Here is an 18,740-nt window from a genome sequence, read left to right as displayed (position 1 = left end):
ATGGCACCTTATTTTTCTAAGAATGTAAGGTGCCTTATTTCTTGGTGTATTAAGAGCAGACTGAGTAGGCCTACTTATAACTGCTCTTAGCGTGTATCGACTAAGGCTTGCCTTGTTGCGAACATGGCCCGTAGTGAGGAAAAGGTGGCAGCGTCTTCTTTCAGAGCCTTCAGCTCGTTGCGGAGCTTTAACATGGTATCCCTCACCATGGTCTTCTCGTTGTCGTATTTACTCTTCAGGTTGGCCAGTGCCACCTCAGCCGTCTACAGAGTAGAATAGAGCAGAGTACAATAGAATAAATACTTTGTCAATTTTATTATAATGGAGGGCTGGGGTCACAGGTCACTGGGTTATCTTGACCTTTTGCTAATATTAACTCTGTCTGAACTCCTACACAAAAAGTAAATACTCTCAACTACTGTGAATTTCATACAGTATCACCTTCACTTTTAAACAGTATCAACTGCTCATGCACACACCAACACACACCCAAGCATGCACACACTCACAAACTCCTGCTCACATGTTTGTTGGCTTTGAGCACGGTCCTCAGGGTGGCGATCTGCTCCCTCTTGGTGCTGAGGAGGGACTTGAGTTTAAGGATCTCCCCCATGTAGGCCTCGCTGTCCTTATCAGCCACGGTGCCCAGCTCCATGGTGGCCATCCTCTGGCGGGACAGCTCTGTGGTGCGGTCCACCGCCTGCTGCAGGTGACGGATCTGGTCCCTGATGATGGCCACCAGGTTATAGATGTTCATAGGCTCTGGGCGGGATTCTGGGGCTGAAACTGGGGCTGCGGCGGCTGGGTCACTGGCTTCAGGTTTACTGGGGTCAGTTTCAGGGACCAGCCCGTTGGAGAGCAGAACGTGGGACAGACGTCGTCCTTTCCCCTCCCGGCCGCCCCCGCCACCTACGCTGGCCTTGCCCTCCTTGTAGTAGTCGAGCATGACCCGGTTGGGCGTCTCGTTGTTGCACATGCACACATGGTTGTAGAGGTTGGCCAGCTCTTCACTGAACACCACCAGTTCGTCCTGCGCCACGTTCAGACTGCCCTGCGACTCGCCCGCCGCCTCGCTCACCCGCCGCAGGTCCTTCTCCAGGCGCTCCATCTCCTCGCGCTCCACCCGGCTGCTCTTCTCCAGGGAAGCTAGCTTCTCGCTCAGCCCTGCCACGTCGCTCTCCAGGCGGGCTCGCTCCTCCTCGTACTGGCTACGGCATGACTGGTACTCTGCTTTAAGAGTCTTAAGCTCCTGTCTGAGCTCCCCGGCCTCGGACACAGCCACGGTGTACTTACACTGCAGGATCTCAGGCCCGTTGATGTCCAGCTCGTAGTAATCCCCGTCACCATCGTCACGGCTGTCACGCTCCTTCTCGCTGTCCAGGGCCGAATGGCGCTCCTTGCTGGCCTGGAGTTTCCTCATGGCGCTGAGGTTCTCGGTGAGACGTCCTACTATCTCCTGCTGCTCAGACAGAGTCCCGTGGGCCACCTCTAGCTGCTTCTGGGCCTCCTGCAGAGAGGAAAGTAGCGCTACCTTTTCCCGCTCAACCTGGACAACACAGACATTGGACACAGTCACACAACAGCACTGAGAATGTCTGCAACATAGTCCTATTTCAGCTTGGAGTTAATTAGTATTGATTGAGAAATTATTAGGCAATTACTGTGTATTTACCATTTTATTATACAATTTCTATGTAAATACCAGGTAAATAGCTGGCTCTAGAATGAAGTGTAACCCAAAATGCCATACGAATTTAGGTTTTCACACTGTAGTGTGAGACACAGTATTTATTCACCGGGATAAGAGAAGTATCCTAACCAGGCCATGTAGCCCATCAAGTCCCACATAGGGTTCCATTGATGTGTCTTTGACTCGGCCGCTCAGGTCAGTATAAGTAATCAATGTCCCTAAATGGATGACCAGTGTGTTCCACAAAGCTTAATGGACCTTCCAACCATAAGGCAAAGGACTGTTTACAGCTGGAGGGATGTAAGCCTATCTATTTTCCAGGCAACACACACAAAGCTTGATAACATCGATAACGCTAAGAATTACTTTATTTCTTTACCAGGGAAGTTGACACCTTGACAGTTGACTGTGAATAAAGCAAACAGGCTAACCGTTTTTAAAGTCCTTGCCTACTGCTACTATGTGGTCATCTGAAAAGTGTCATCTGTAAACAGAGTTCTCTATACCTGCATTAGCTGCTGCTTGAGTTTCTGGATCTCTGAGATGTTGAGTTCACTCAGCAGGTCATCCACTAGGCTGGGGGCGGGCCGGAGCTTGGCTCTGTTATCCTCGTTGCAGTCGGAAGCCATCTTAGCCAGGCCGTTCTCATAGCCATGGAACGAGCCATCGTTATTGGGTTCGTTGGTGGCAGCAGTGGGATCCTCGCTGAACTTGAGGCCGTCCAGGGAGATGTTCAGGGGGCTGTGGTGGTACGGTAACAGGTTGTCCCCAATGGTCATGTAGTGGGACAGTTCTTTACGCAGGGCGGCCTTCTGCTCGCGCTCAGTCTTAATGGTCTCCAGAGCCTCGGTCAGCTGGCGCTCGGCGATCTCCCGTAGGCGCATGGCCTCCTCCAACTGGCTGTGGAGGCACTGGGAGTCCTCCTCCAGGCGACAGATCTCATGCTTCAGACCCTCAAACTCCACCTAAGAGAGTCCACAGCACATCAGAGGAATCACTAAGTAAATATGGAGAATCCCTTCCACTCCTCATTACAAAAGCATTGTTTTGTCTCATCCCCTCCAGTTGGTCATTGTATCAACGGCCTAATTCGTTGGTCCTGTCACTTTACCACCCAAAGTGTATTGGCCACTCTACAACCTTTACCTCTACACATTACCCATAATAGCCCTCATCCTGCCCTCATCTCCATACCCATACTCCATACCCATCTCCTGCCTCAGTGGACCCTCCCCCTTCCCCTTTCCTGCCCCAGTCCTGGTCCCTCGCCCTTCCTCTCACCTGGCTCTGTCGGAGCAGGGACACCTGTTTCTGCAGGGAGATGTTCTCGTCCTCCAGCTCACTATAGTCCTGCAGCAGGCGTGCCTCTCGCACCTTATACTCTCTGATGTCATCACGCAGTTGGCTGCGCTGCAGCTCCACCAGCTCAGAACTCTACACAGCACAACAGAGGAAAAAATATCAGAAAGTAGGCTGCTACTTTAAGGAAGTGTGCATATCATCAACAAAGTCTGTTCATAAGCAAGTTTGTCTTGAATGGATATGGCACGTTCAACAGACGAGGGGAGAGAGGGGAAGAAAAGGGAGAGAGGGGAAGAAAAGGGAGAGAGGGGAAGAAAAGGGAGAGAGGGGAAGAAAAGGGAGAGAGGGGAAGAAAAGGGAGAGAGAAGAAGTGAAAGAGTAAAACGTCATGTCAGAGAGTGCAATACAAGGACGTGTGGATTTGATCCAGAATGCACCCAATGGTTGTACTGTAATGTCAAAGCAGCATCTTATGTGGCTGTATGTCAGTGGAACTGTGTTGGGATGAGATCTTGGCAGCTTGGCAACTTTAACCAGGGGGGAACCAAATCCAGATACCAAACCAGGCTATAGAGTGAGAGAGCCTAATAGTGTGTCACTCACTGACGACTATTACATCATCAGTGTAACTGGTGTCCGCTGACCAATCAAATAACCTTTATAGACTCCATACCAGTTTAAACCTCTCCCAGTCTCACTTTGCTCTGACTCGCTCCCCCTCTGTCCCACTATCCCATTAGCTCTGACTCGCTCTCTCTCTGTCCCACTATCCCATTAGCTCTGACTCACTCTCTCTCTGTCCCACTATCCCATTAGCTCTGACTCGCTCTCTCTCTGTCCCACTATCCCATTAGCTCTGACTCGCTCTCTCTCTGTCCCACTATCCCATTAGCTCTGACTCGCTCTCTCTCTGTCCCACTATCCCATTAGCTCTGACTCGCTCTCTCTCTCTGTCCCACTATCCCATTAGCTCTGACTTGCTCACTCTCTCTCTGTCCCACTATCCCATTAGCTCTGACTTGCTCTCTCTCTGTCCCACTATCCCATTAGCTCTGACTCGCTCTCTCTCTGTCCCACTATCCCATTAGCTCTGACTCGCTCTCTCTCTGTCCCACTATCCCATTAGCTCTGACTCGCTCTCTCTCTGTCCCACTATCCCATTAGCTCTGACTCGCTCTCTCTCTCTGTCCCACTATCCCATTAGCTCTGACTGGCTCTCTCTCTGTCCCACTATCCCATTAGCTCTGACTCGCTCTCTCTCTGTTCTACTATCCCATTAGCTCTGACTCGCTCTCTCTCTGTCCCACTATCCCATTAGCTCTGACTCGCTCTCTCTCTGTCCCACTATCCCATTAGCTCTGACTCGCTCTCTCTGTCCCACTATCCCATTAGCTCTGACTCGCTCTCTCTCTGTCCCACTATCCCATTAGCTCTGACTCGCTCTCTCTCTGTCCCACTATCCCATTAGCTCTGACTCGCTCTCTCTCTGTCCCACTATCCCATTAGCTCTGACTCGCTCTCTCTGTCCCACTATCCCATTAGCTCTGACTCGCTCTCTCTCTCTGTCCCACTATCCCATTAGCTCTGACTTGCTCACTCTCTCTCTGTCCCACTATCCCATTAGCTCTGACTTGCTCTCTCTCTGTCCCACTATCCCATTAGCTCTGACTCGCTCTCTCTCTGTCCCACTATCCCATTAGCTCTGACTCGCTCTCTCTCTGTCCCACTATCCCATTAGCTCTGACTCGCTCTCTCTCTGTCCCACTATCCCATTAGCTCTGACTCGCTCTCTCTCTCTGTCCCACTATCCCATTAGCTCTGACTGGCTCTCTCTCTGTCCCACTATCCCATTAGCTCTGACTCGCTCTCTCTCTGTCCCACTATCCCATTAGCTCTGACTCGCTCTCTCTCTGTCCCACTATCCCATTAGCTCTGACTCGCTCTCTCTCTGTCCCACTATCCCATTAGCTCTGACTCGCTCTCTCCCTGTTCTACTATCCCATTAGCTCTGACTCGCTCTCTCTCTCTCTCTGTCCCACTATCCCATTAGCTCTGACTCGCTCTCTCTCTGTTCTACTATCCCATTAGCTCTGACTCGCTCTCTCTCTCTGTCCCACTATCCCATTAGCTCTGACTCGCTCTCTCTCTCTGTCCCACTATCCCATTAGCTCTGACACTCTCTCTCTGTCCCACTATCCCATTAGCTCTGACTCGCTCTCTCTCTGTCCCACTATCCCATTAGCTCTGACTCGCTCTCTCTCTGTCCCACTATCCCATTAGCTCTGACTGGCTCTCTCTCTGTCCCACTATCCCATTAGCTCTGACTCGCTCTCTCTCTGTCCCACTATCCCATTAGCTCTGACTCGCTCTCTCTCTGTCCCACTATCCCATTAGCTCTGACTCGCTCTCTCTCTGTCCCACTATCCCATTAGCTCTGACTCGCTCTCTCTCTGTCCCACTATCCCATTAGCTCTGACTCGCTCTCTCTCTGTCCCACTATCCCATTAGCTCTGACACTCTCTCTCTGTCCCACTATCCCATTAGCTCTGACTCGCTCTCTCTCTCTGTCCCACTATCCCATTAGCTCTGACTGGCTCTCTCTCTGTCCCACTATCCCATTAGCTCTGACACTCTCTCTCTGTCCCACTATCCCATTAGCTCTGACTCGCTCTCTCTGTCCCCACTATCCCATTAGCTCTGACTCGCTCTCTCTCTCTGTCCCACTATCCCATTAGCTCTGACTTGCTCACTCTCTCTCTGTCCCACTATCCCATTAGCTCTGACTCGCTCTCTCTCTCTGTCCCACTATCCCATTAGCTCTGACTCGCTCTCTCTCTGTCCCACTATCCCATTAGCTCTGACACTCTCTCTCTGTCCCATTGTCCCTGTTTTACTTCATCATTACTGACTGAGCGGTTTGGTCCTCTTCGTCAGATTGGTGAGATACACAAGTCTTTGCACATTGAGATTTGACCTCTCCACATTGACCATGTTTGTGTTTTGGGCAGGTCCTCCACCCTCCAGCTCACCTCTCTCATCTCCAGGGCAACGGAGGCCAGGCGCTCGTTCTCTGATTGGTTGCTGGTGAGGGCAGTCCTGGCCAACCGCAGCTCGTTCTGCAGCTCCAGGACCATCTGCTGGTAGTGGGCCTCCTTACTGGCCGACTCCAGCATTAGTGACTCCTCCCTGCTCTCCCCATCTGCAGCCACCTTCCTATGGGTTGAGTAGGCCTGGCCGAATGCCTGGGGAGAGGAAGGGAGACACATACATTAGTACCAGGACTGAACACCTTCCCATGTGGGGAGTAGGCCTGGCTGAACACCTGGGGAGAAGAGAGGAGAAGCATACCCAGACATGGATTAGTACCAGGATTGAACAGTGATATGAGTACAACATTGGGGGAGAAGGACTTGTGAGCATGACCAGTTGTGAGCATCATGACAGGTTGAGAGTCATAATACCATAATAGACAATATAGTCATATAAGTCATAATAATAAATACTACATATGATACATGTAGGATTAAGACAGACATTTAGCATGATAAACCAGATGTCATTAACCAGTGAGGGTAAACAAAACAGTTTAAATGGCTTGAACAGATCAATGTGAGATTCCCACAGACAGTTGGCCCCTGGGCTTATAAAACATTCAGTCCGCATCACAGGATCTTTGTCCCAAATGGCACCCTATTCCCTATAAAGTGCACTACTTTTGACCAGGGCCCATAGGGCTCTATATAGGGAAAAGGGTGCCATTTGGGACATCGCCAGGGACATTCTGTGCCAACTGATGATGTAACAGGATTCTGGAGCAGAACAGTCCAAAAACCCAGGGTTCTTCTCCTGCCTTGTGTCCATCTAACCTTTAATTCTCTGCACCCTGTAATAAACCGGCATGTCAGTCGCTGACGCAATGACAAAAGTTTGCTAGTTGGAGCACTGAGGCGTTGCTACATTCTGACAAGGCAAATGTTCCATTACTATTAGAGGCCTGGGGGGGCAGATAGGCAGTGCTGGATATGGCTGTCAGTCACAAGAGAGCACCCACCAAAATATTTCTCTCTCTCCCCCTTGCAGGGAAATATTTTGGTGGGTGCTCTGTTTCGACTGACTCAGCCAGATCTCTCTCTCTCTGACACGGTGACATGTATTATTACATGTTTTATACATCACTACTACATCACCATTCTGTGTACATATTCAATTCCCAACAAGGAGGAGCCCACTCAGAACCTGAGAGATCTGGACGGAGTCATAATTACAGAATGATTCACTTAGAGCAGGGCTGTTCAAAAGACTGCTACCTGACAGCTGCTTCATAAGCTGAGCAGAATCTGTAGTGGCCAACTTGTCTAACCTACAGTACAGTACACAGCAGCAGGGCTGAATGACTGGGTGGTGATTCAAGGGACTGGAGTCCAGTTGCTGCTTTGCTTTTCTGGCAGCTGCCCATCTGGGTCATCTTATTAGCCACTGCACCCGTAGTGACCCTGGGTCTGATATAGCACATATCAGTGGCTCTCTGGCCAGTGGCCACACAGTACAGTACAGCCTACACTACCTTCCCTCTCTGTCTGGCCAGGGCTGAAGGAGGCGCCTAGGAGAGTCTAGGGGGTTGGACTGGAGAGCATTACCAAAGCAATCCCTCCTTATCCACCAGTGGTGTAAAGTACTTAATAAAACATTTTTTGGGGGGGTATGTGTACTTTACTATTTATATTTGACAACTTTTAATATACTTTTAACTCCATACATTTTCCCTGACACCCAAAAGTACTCGTTACATTTTGAATGCTTAGCAGGAAAGGACAATGGTCCAATTCACACACTTATCAAGAAAACATATCTGGTCATCCCTATTGCCTTGGTCTGGCGGACTTACTAAATACATTTGCCTTGTTTGTAAATGATGTCTGTGTTGGGTTGTGCCCCTGGCTATCTGTAAAAAAAAAAAAAAGTAAAGAAAATTTGGGCTGTCAGGTTTGGTTAGTATAAGAAATATTACATTATTTATACTTTTACTTTTGATAGTTAAGTATATTGAAAACCAAATACTTTTAGACCTTTACTCACATTTTATTTTACTGGGGTACTTTCACTTTTACTTGAGTAATTCTCTATTAAGTTATCTTTACTTTTACTCAAGTATGACAATTGGGTACTTTTCCACCACTGATCGTACCATAATGTGGATGCAGTGCTTGCAATCAACAACAGCTATCTTCGAACTTCTTGATAGATAGCATGTCATTAACACCAAAAGGTCTGTGCAAGAAATAAATAAAATATATGTTTTTACACAATATGGCTGATGCAACAGATCAGAACATTTAGCTTAAAATGTTGATAAACAATTAGGCCTTTTCTTCACATTATAAGCGCAGAAATGCGCACATGGCAGAAGGCTATAAGCACTAATGTTCCATTAGCGGGAAAAGTGACCACAAATGTGATTACGCATGTAATTCTATGGTGAAAATTATCTTCCTCAAACTTGAAACTCACGTGCTGATTACAGTGACTTCGGAAAGTATTCAGAACCCTTGACTTTTTCCACATTTTGTTATGTTACAGCCTTATTCTAAAATAGATTCAAACATAAATACATCTCATCAATCTACACACAATACCCCATAATGCCAAAACAGGTTTTTAGATTTTTTTGCAAAAAATAACTTAAATACCTTTTTTACATAAGTATTCAGACCCTTTGATACGAGACTTGAAATTGAGCTCAGGTGCATCCTGTTTCCGTTAATCATCCTTGAGATGTTTCTACAACTTGATTGAAGTCCACCTGTGGTAAATGTAATTGATTGGACATGATTTGGAAAGGCACAGACCTGTCTACAGTGCCTTGCAAAAGTATTCACCCCCTTGGCATTTTTCCTATTTTGTTGCATTACATCCTGTAATTTAAATTGATTTTTATTTGGATCTCATGTAATGGACAAACACAAAACAGTCCAAATTGGTGAAGTGAAATGAAAAAAATAAGTTGTTTCAAAAAATTCTACAAAATTCTAAATGGAAAAGTGCTGCGTGCATATGTATTCACCCCCTTTGCTAAGAAGCCCTTAAATAAGATCTGGAGCACATAATTAGTTAAATAAAGTCCACCTGTATGCAATCTAAGTGTCATATGATCTGTCACATGATCTTAGTATATATATACACCTGTTCTGAAAGGCCCCAGAGTCTGTAACACCACTAAGCAAGGGGCACCACCAAGCAACAAGCAAGTGTCACTATGAAGACCAAGGAGCTCTCCAAACAGGTCAGGGACAAAGTTGTGGAGAAGTACAGATCAGGGTTGGGTTATAAAAAAAGATCAGAAACTTTGAACATCCCCGGAGCACCATTAAATTCATTATTAAAAAATTGAAAGAATATGGCACCACAACAAACCTGCCAAGAGAGGACCGCACACCAAAACTCACAGACCAGGCAAGGAGGGCATTAATCAGAGAGGCAACAAAGAGACCAATGATAACCCTGAAGGAGCTGCAAAAGCTCCACAGCGGAGATTGGAGAATCTGTCCACAGGACCACTTTAAGCCGTACACTCCACAGAGCTGGGCTTTACGGAAGAGTGGCCAGAAAAAACTAAGCAAACACGTTTGGTGTTCGCCAAAAGGCATGTGGGAGACTCCCCAAACATATAGAAGAAGGTACTCTGGTCAGATGAGAACAAAATTGAGCTTTTTGGCTATCAAGGAAAACGCTATGTCTGGCGCAAACCCAACACCTCTCATCACCCCGAGAACACCATCCCTATGGTGAAGTATGGTGGCAGCATCAGGCTGTGGGGATGTTTTTCATCGGCAGGGACTTGGAAACTCGTCAGAATTGAAGGAATGATGGATGGCGCTAACTACAGGGAAATTCTTGAGGGAAACCTGTTTCACTCTTCCAGAGATTTGAGACTGGGACGGAGGTTCACCTTCCAGCAGGACAATGACCCTAAGCATACTGCTAAAGCAACACTCGAGTGGTTTAAGGGGAAACATTTAAATGTCTTGGAATGGCCTAGTCAAAGCCCAAACCTCAATCCAATTGAGAATCTGTGGTATGACTTAAAGATTGCTGTACACCAGCGGAACCCATCCAACTTGAAGGAGCTGGAGCAGTTTTGCCTTGAAGAATGGGCAAAAATCCCAGTGGCTAGATGTACCAAGCTTATAGAGACATACCTCAAAAGACTTGCAGCTGCAATTGCTGTAAAAGGTGGCTCTACAAAGTATTGACTTTGGGGGGGTGAATAGTTATGTATGCTCAAGTTTTCAAGTGTTTGTTTCACGATAAAAAATATTTTGCATCTTCAAAGTGGTAGGCATGTTGTGTAAATCAAATGATACAACCCCCCCAAAATCCATTTATATTCCAGGTTGTAAGGCAACAAAATAGGAAAAGTGCCAAGGGGGGTGAATACTTTCGCAAGCCACTGTATATAAGCTCCCACAGTTGACAGTGCATGTCAGAGCAAAAACCAAGCCATTAGGATGAAGGAATTGTCCGTAGAGCGCCGAGACAAGATTGTGTGGAGGCACAGAACTGGGGAAGGGTACCAAAAAATGTCTGCAGCATTGAAGGTCCCCAAGAACACAGTGGCCTTGATCATTCATAAATGGAAGAAGTTTGGAACCACCAAGACTCTTTCTAGAGTTGGTCGCCCAGCCAAACTGAGCAATCAGTGGGAGAAGGGCCTTGGTCAGGGAGGTGATCAAGAACCCAATGGCCACTGACAGCACTTTAGAGTTCCTCTGTAGAGATGGGAGAAACTTACAGAAGGACAACCATATCTGTAGCACTCCACCAATCAGGCCTTTATGGTAGAGTGGCAAGACGGAAGCCACTCCTCAGTAAAAGGCACATAACAGCCCGCTTGGAGTTTGCCAAAAGGCACCTTAAAGAGTCTCAGACCATGAGAAACAAGATTCTCTGGTCTGATGAAACCAAGATAGAACTCTTTAGCCTGAATACCAAGAGTCACATCTGGAGGAAATCTGGCACCATCCCTACAGTGAAGCATGGTGGTGGCAGCAGTTGAATTCAGAAGTTTACATACACCTTAGCCAAAAACATTTAAACTCAGTTTTTCACAATTCCTGACATTTAATCCTTGTAAAAAGTCCCTGTCTTAGGTCCGTTAGGATCACCACTATATTTTAAGAATGTGAAATGTCAAAATAATAGAAGAGAGAATGATTTACTTCAGCTTTTATTTCTTTCATCACATTCCCAGTGGGTCAGAAGTTTACATACACTCAATTAGTATTTGGTTGCATTGCCTTTAAATTGTTTAACTTGGGTCAAACGTTTCGGGTAGCCTTCCACAAGCTTCCCACAATAAGTTCCCACAATGAATTTTGGCCCATTCCTCCTGACAGAGCTGGTGTAACTGAGTCATGTTTGTAGGCCTCCTTGCTCGCACACGCTTTTTCAGTTCTACCCACAAATTGTCTATAGGATTGAGGTCAGAGCTTTGTGATAGCCACTCCAATACCTTGACTTTGTTGTCCTTAAGCCATTTTTCCACAAATTTGGAAGTATCAGTCCCTCCTGCAGGAAAGCACCCCCACAACATGATGCTGCCACCCCCGTGCTTCACGGTTGGGATGGTGTTCTTCTGCTTGCAAGCCTCCCACTTTTTCATCCAAACATAATGATGGTCATTATGGCCAAACAGTTCTATTTTTGTTTCATCAGACCAGAGGACATTTCTCCAAAATGTACGATCTTTGTCCCCATGTGCAGTTGCAAACAGTAGTCTGGCTTTTTTATGGCAGTTTTGGAGCAGTGGCTTCTTCCTTGCTGAGCGGCCTTTCAGGTTATGTCAATATAAGACTCGTTTTACTGTGGATATAGATACTTTTGTACATGTTTCCTCCAGCATCTTCACAAGGTCCTTTGCTGTTGTTCTGGGATTGATTTGCACTTTTCGCACCAAAGTACGTTCATCTCTAGGAGACAGAACACGTCTAATTCCTGAGCGGTATGACGGCTGCTTGGTCCCATGGTGTTTATACTTGCGTACTATTGTTTGTACAGATGAACGTGGTACGTTCAGGCATTTGGAAATTGCTCCGAAGGATGAACCAGACTTGTGGAGGTCAACAAAAAGAATTCTGAGGTCTTGACTGATTTCTTTTGATTCTCCCATGATGTCAAGCAAAGAGGCACTGAGTTTGAAGGTAGGCCTTGAAATACATCCACAGGTACACCTCCAATTGACTCAAATGATATCAATTAGCCTATCGGAAGCTTCTAAAGCCATGACACCATTTTCTGGAATTTTCCAAGCTGTTTAAAGGCACAGTCAACTTAGTGTATGTAAACTTCTGACCCACCGGAATTGTGATACAGTGAATTATAAGTGAAATAATCTGTCTATAAACAATTGTTGGAAAAATTACTTGTGTCATGCACAAAGTAGATGTCCTACCCGACATGCCAAAACTATAGTTTGTTAACAAGAAATTTGTGGAGTGGTTGAAAAACGAGTTTTAATGAGTCCTACCTAAGTGTATGTAAACTTCACACTTCCGACTTCCAACTGAACACAAGTATCCTTTTGTTTGAAAATGGGTTTCTTAAGTCCTTTGTTGTTGTTGTAATTCATTCTTCACAGTCATGTTTTTTCCCCATCTTATTTTAAATAAAGGAAAATACACTTTATGACACTGTCACTGTCATGAAGCATTATGACCATCCTGTGTCACTTTACTTGGACTAAGAAAATACACTTTATGACACTGTCAAGAAGCATTATGATCATCCTGTGTCACTTTACTAGGACTATGAAAATACACTTTGACACTGTCAAGAAGCATTATGACCATCATAATCACATAAGCCAGATAGGCCTATCACGTACTGTATATGCCCTTATGTCAATCATCAGTCAAAAAGAGGGTGTTTTGTCCTGCTCCTGAAATCTGCTCCTACATTCATCCCAGTCAACAGCAAAAGTGCATTGGGGTAGGTGCTTGTCTGATATAACGTTGTGTGCAATTACAATGATAATTTGATATGGTCAATTTCAGAAAATATAACAAACATACTGTTGATATGTAGGCTATGGTGTAATGGAATGTTCTTCCTTGTGTGGTAGGTTTTGACACTCTTATGTTGGTGTCATAACCAGCCATGAAATAATGCATTATATGTCACAACAGGTCTAAATATATGTGTCATGACAGTGTTTTGACCATATTATTACAGGTTTTGACAAGTTATGTCAGCCGTTATGACATATTATGACATGGTTATGACAGTGTCATAACATGTTATGACGCTGGGTGTCAAGTAAAGTGTTACCAAAGTTTCCTATATTCAACTTCTCAAATACATACAGATTCAGTTTTCAAACTGAGTTCTTTAAATTTAGATTCAAAACCAGAGACAACATCCTAGTCCTTTTCCTGACAGGAAAGGTATAGGAGAACAGATAGAATCAAACATTCACTGTGGTTGTCACGTCCTGACCCTTGTAAGATGACATTTTCTATAGTAGAGTAGGTCAGGGCGTGACAGGGGGTGTTTTTGGGTGGTTTTCTATGTGGTTTTTCTAGGTTTCTATTACTATGTTGGGGTTGTTGGATGATCTCCAATTAGAGGCAGCCGGTCCTCGTTGTCTCTAATTGGAGATCATATTTAAGTAGGGGGTTTTTCCACTTGTGTTTGTGGGTTGTTAATTTGTGAGTAGTGTATATTCTCTCTGCGTCACGGTTTTGTTGTTTTGTTATTTCAAGTATTTGGTGTATTGCAACGTTTCACGATAATAATAAATTATGTGTAACTACAAACACGCTGCGCCTTGGTCCGATCCTTTAAACAGCCGTGACAGTGGTAAACAGAAACTTCTGAAGCCAACAGAAGGTTTCTGAAGCTAATGTGGCATGTTGAATTTATTTTCTTCCTATGAATTTGGCTCTAGCATTTGAACCGTTTTGGCTATGAGCTACTCTCTGGAGCATGGACGTGCCTTCTGTTCCCCTCCATGATGATCACAGGCTGCATTAGAAGGAAGTGTCACAAAAACAAAAAAATGCAATTTGCATTCATTTCCGTTTCAAATAATGACATACAAGTTCAAATGATGAATTAAATTATTCCATTTATGCATTAAACATAAACAAATATTAAATTCTAATTCAATATCCTAATACAAATTCAAAATTATAAAATGTAAATACAATTTCTGTTGGCACTGAAATCAATCCATACAATCAGTCAGGGAATTCCCAAATTCTGCATTCACAATACCTATAAAGCAATACAGTATAGGCTTTTAGTTTTGTTGTATCTAATCGTCCTGAAGGATAAATCAAATTACTGTATATCTTATATTACAGTGTCTGTTGATAATTAGTGTCTGCGGACCACAGACCTATCAGAGCCAGTCAACATGTCAGCCAACAAGGCGAAACTACAGTACGACCCAGGAAAACAATGATAATTGTTCCTAAGGGGCAGGGTACCACAAAATGTACCGATGAACAGATGAGGCCCTACTGAACAAACAGTGCTACTGTATACAGCCCCCTCTCCCTGAGGAACTGTGACAACACTGTTGTTTAACTGTAGTGAACTATAAGTCATAATTACAATACAGACTTTCACATAATTATAGGTCACATGCCTTCAGTGGACAAAATACAGACAGTAATGTTCATACAATCACCTGCTCTTGAGAACAGATCTACAGTATGTCACTCCTGTTTTGCTTTATACTTTGGACACTCTCTGACATGTTATGGACTCCAGATCAGATATGTGATAATTGATTAAAGAATTACATTTACATTTTAGTCATTTAGCAGACACTCTTATCCAGAGCGACTTACAGTAGTGAATACATACATTTCATTTTATGCATTTTTTTAAAAAACATTTATTTTTATTATTTTTGTACTGGCCCCCCATGGGAATCAAACCCACAACCCTGGCGTTGCACACACCATGCTGGCGTTGCAAACACCATGCTCTACCAACTGAGCCACAGGGAAGGCATAGAATAAGGCCTAAAGGAAATACATATAAACATTAAAGGATTGTCATTGATTAGAAGACTGTTGTTGCACTGTCCCGTAGTTTCTGGTAGGGTTGCAACAGTAACTTTCCCAAAACTCCCAGGTTTTCCGGAAATCCTGGTTGGACGAACCCTAGGCCTGTTTTTGCACTGTCTAGTAGTTCCTGAAGTGTGTTTGGCGCAGTAGAGTTGAAGCGAGGCGGGAGACCTGTCTGAGACATGAGGAGCTTAGTGTTAACTACCTCCACCTGTGTCTAAGCCTCTGTCTGACCCCATGTCCACGTACGTAACAAGCGCTCAGTGTGTGTGTGCATATGTGTGCGTGTGTGTGACGTCGGCTTCACAGGAACAGACAATCCCACACGGATGTACTGTAAGCGGTTCACGTAAAGGTCAGCAAATAAACATGTAATTACTGTATTAACTAAGCTAAGGTTTTGCTGACCTGGGAATTCCATGAATAAGAGGGTGTTAGTGTGAGAATGTGTGTAACAGGAATGTGGTGAGCCTACTAGCTTGCCTTGGTTATACCTATCCCATCTGATGGCTCTCTCGCTCTCTCTTTCTTAAACTCCTATGTCTGTTTTTACAAACACCAACTCGCAGTATGTAGCGAAAGTAGGGCTATCTGAATAAATACATATATTTTCATTCTGATGTAGTTCAATCAGTGGAGATATGAGTTTAATGGTGGCCCAATACTCTCTGATGCTGGTCCTAGCTACAGAGAAGAAAAATATATCCTTTCTCAATGATACTACTAGTCCCCCAAGTCTTAGTCCCCCCCTGCTCTGAGCATATGCAGCGTTCACGTGCTAGTGGGAACTAGGAAACTCTGAAATGTCCGACTTGGAAACTAGTTGAGCTCTGAGTTTCTCACTTGAAGTGCTAGAATCAACCAATAGGGAGCAATACGGAAATAACTCAACTTCCGAGGATCTGAACACGCAATACTCCTAGGTCCAGTCCATAAACCTTCCTCAGAGAGAGATGGGGATGAACCATCTTAAAACCCAGTGGGAGATTTAGACCTTTTTTAGGACTGTTTACAAAATATTATCAATTAAATCTAATTTTATTTGTCACATACCCGTGCTCAGCAGATGTTATTGCGGGTATAGCAAAATGCTTGTGTTTCTAGTTCCAACAGTGCAGTAATATCTAACAAGTAATATCAAAAAATTTGACAACAATACACAAAAATCTAAAGTAAAGGAATGGAATTAAGAATATATAAATATTTGGACGAGCAATGTCAGAGCGATACAGTAGAATAGGTTAGAATACAGTTCTACATATGAGATGAGTAATGCAAAATATGTAAACATTATTAAAGTGACTAGGGTTCCATTTTTAAAGTGGCCAGTGATTTCAAGTCTACCGTAAATTCCAGACTGTAAGCCGCAACTTTTTTCCCACGCTTTGAACCTCGCGGCTTAAACAATGACGCGGCTAATATATGGATTTTTCCCGCTTTCATTTCTTTTTTCCCCAAAAAACACATTCTGTGACGTGCTCAGTTTTTTGGCGGCATGAAGCTTTCATTAGACCAATGAAATTGCCGAACGGGTTAAGGTCAAACAACGTTTTTGTTTACTGTTTAGATTAAATCGAGCGCTCTCAAACTTCCCATCATTCTGATTACGGTAGTCATTTTGTCACTCTCATCATGGCAAAGACACGGAGAATTGCATATGATGCAGCTTTCAAGTTGAAGGCGATTGATCTGGCTGTTGGAAAAGGAAATAGAGCTGCTGCATGGGAGCTTGGTCTTAATGAGTCGATGATAAGACGTTGGAAACAGCAGCGTGAGGAATTGACTCAGTGCAAAAAGACAACTAAAGCTTACTGCTAATTTTTTATTTTTTGTTACAAGCCGTGTTTCGTTAAAGCCTATTTATTTTTGTTACAAGCCGTGTTTCGTTAAAGCCTGTGTAAAGTTCATTTGTTTCAATGTACCGGTAGGCACCTGCGGCTTATAGACATGTGCGGCTTATTTATGTTCAAAATAATATATTTTTTTAATTCAGTGGGTGCGGCTTATATTCAGGTGTGCTTAATAGTCCGGAAATGACGGTATGTATATAGGGCAGCAGCCTCTAATGTGCTAGTGATGGATATTTAACAGTCTGATGGCCTTGAGATAGAAGCTGTTTTTCAGTCTCTCGGTCCCATCTTTGATGCACATGTACTGACCCAGGGGCGGAAATCCCTGGGAAAAATATGATTTGTCCCCCCCAATATATCACTGAAACATAACTATGTAATTTAAATAATATTAATAATACGCAATGAAAACAATTGTGCTGATTATAGACACTTAATAGCGCGTTTTTAAGTTTCAAAAGATTGCGACCCCCCCCCCACCCTTTGCCTCACAATGGTTTGATCCACTGCCAGTTCCTTATTTGGCAAGGTAACAGAGGGGTGGTATCCACTGTCTGAAAGACACTCAATGAACGTAACTGACGTGAGGTTAATCCAGTCAATCGCGCACACACACTAGCTGAATATGCAGAGCTAGCGGGCAAATATTAACTATTAAGCTAGCAAGTACCTATTCCATTTATGTGGCCTTGTCAAAGATGGAATCTTTGCTATCGTCAATTTATTCCAAGATCAGCATGCAGATGATGTAAGTTAGTGCTTCAAAGTCCCTGTGATAAGGTTAGCGATAAACTGAAGTCCAAACTGAACAGAACTACACTCTCTTCTACCATTGTCTTAAATATATTTAATGGTCTCGTTGCAAAAGCTAAATTGTCGCAAGGGAACTTTTATTTATTTATTTTATTTCACCTTTATTTAACCCGGGTAGCAAAGATTATAATAAACACCACTGAAACGGAATTGGTGCTCGCTAGCTTTGCAAATTCAGCTATTGTTGGAAGCCAGCCAATATGAAACAAACTATTAAAATTACAAAAGGTTGCAGCATATGTTGTGTAAATGGTGAACTCATACAGCTGTCAACTCTTGTCATTTTAATCCGTTTCACATTTGCTAGCTACCTTTTAGATCGAAGCCCAAATAGAATGATAAAAGATAAGATGATAGAAGCCCATCTCCTACTGTAAATAACCTACACACTGTGTGTGTGTGTAGCCAGCCAGCCAGGTAGAAAAATGGCAGAAAAATAAAAGACGGACATCAGACTATTTTTCAGTACACCAAAACGCAAAGTAAGAACCCTAGTAGCCTAATATCTCAAAGACTAGTTGATAAAATGTTCATAAGAAAGAAATGAAATTCTAATGGAAATGTTTCACAATGATGTCATTAGGCAGAGCAGGCAACAGATGGCACACAGACAGCAGAGTTGGGGACAGATATGCAGGGACAGACTGGCAGAGACAGGGAGTCTCAGGTAAGTTTGTTGAGTCTTTGTTTGGCAACATTATGAAAGGTTCTCAATTTTTTTGACTTGTAAAATAGGAACATAATTGGAAAATGCCATGGATACCCCCACTCTCAACTTAAACTGGTGACTGAACTAAGATTTGTTAAAGGCAATGGTATTGCTGTTGTGATTAGTTGTGTAGTTTTGGGTACCGGTAGTTAGGAGAACGGCAAACACCTTATTTCTTTGGTTCCTCAATATACATTTACCATATTACAATGTAGGCTATGTGTTACAGCACTACTTTTGGTGTCCCCCTCAGGAATTGCTCTTGAGAACATTTCATGTAATTGTCCCCTCCAAAGTTGATA

The 18,740-nt window shown here is 44.1% G+C and overlaps 1 protein-coding gene across 1 annotated transcript in view; it reads right to left on the bottom strand.

Moving 5' to 3' along the window:
* LOC106583446 (protein bicaudal D homolog 2) overlaps positions 1–18,740 on the bottom strand; it is a 43,237-nt gene that overhangs the window by 6,359 nt on the left and 18,138 nt on the right. The window contains exons 2-6 of the mRNA XM_014167620.3: positions 6,022–6,234; positions 2,972–3,124; positions 2,197–2,655; positions 524–1,546; positions 112–263 (exon numbers count right to left, since the gene is read on the bottom strand). Of these exons, the coding sequence (XP_014023095.1) occupies positions 112–263; positions 524–1,546; positions 2,197–2,655; positions 2,972–3,124; positions 6,022–6,234 (2,000 nt within the window). The remainder of the gene's footprint in view (positions 1–111; positions 264–523; positions 1,547–2,196; positions 2,656–2,971; positions 3,125–6,021; positions 6,235–18,740) is intronic.

The sequence above is a fragment of the Salmo salar genome, chromosome 22 (assembly GCF_965601325.2).
Source record: "Salmo salar chromosome 22, fSalSal1, whole genome shotgun sequence".
Lineage (NCBI taxonomy): Eukaryota > Metazoa > Chordata > Actinopteri > Salmoniformes > Salmonidae > Salmo > Salmo salar.
The sequence above is the reverse complement of the archived record's forward strand: the minus strand, read 5'-3'. Positions and strand labels throughout refer to the sequence as shown.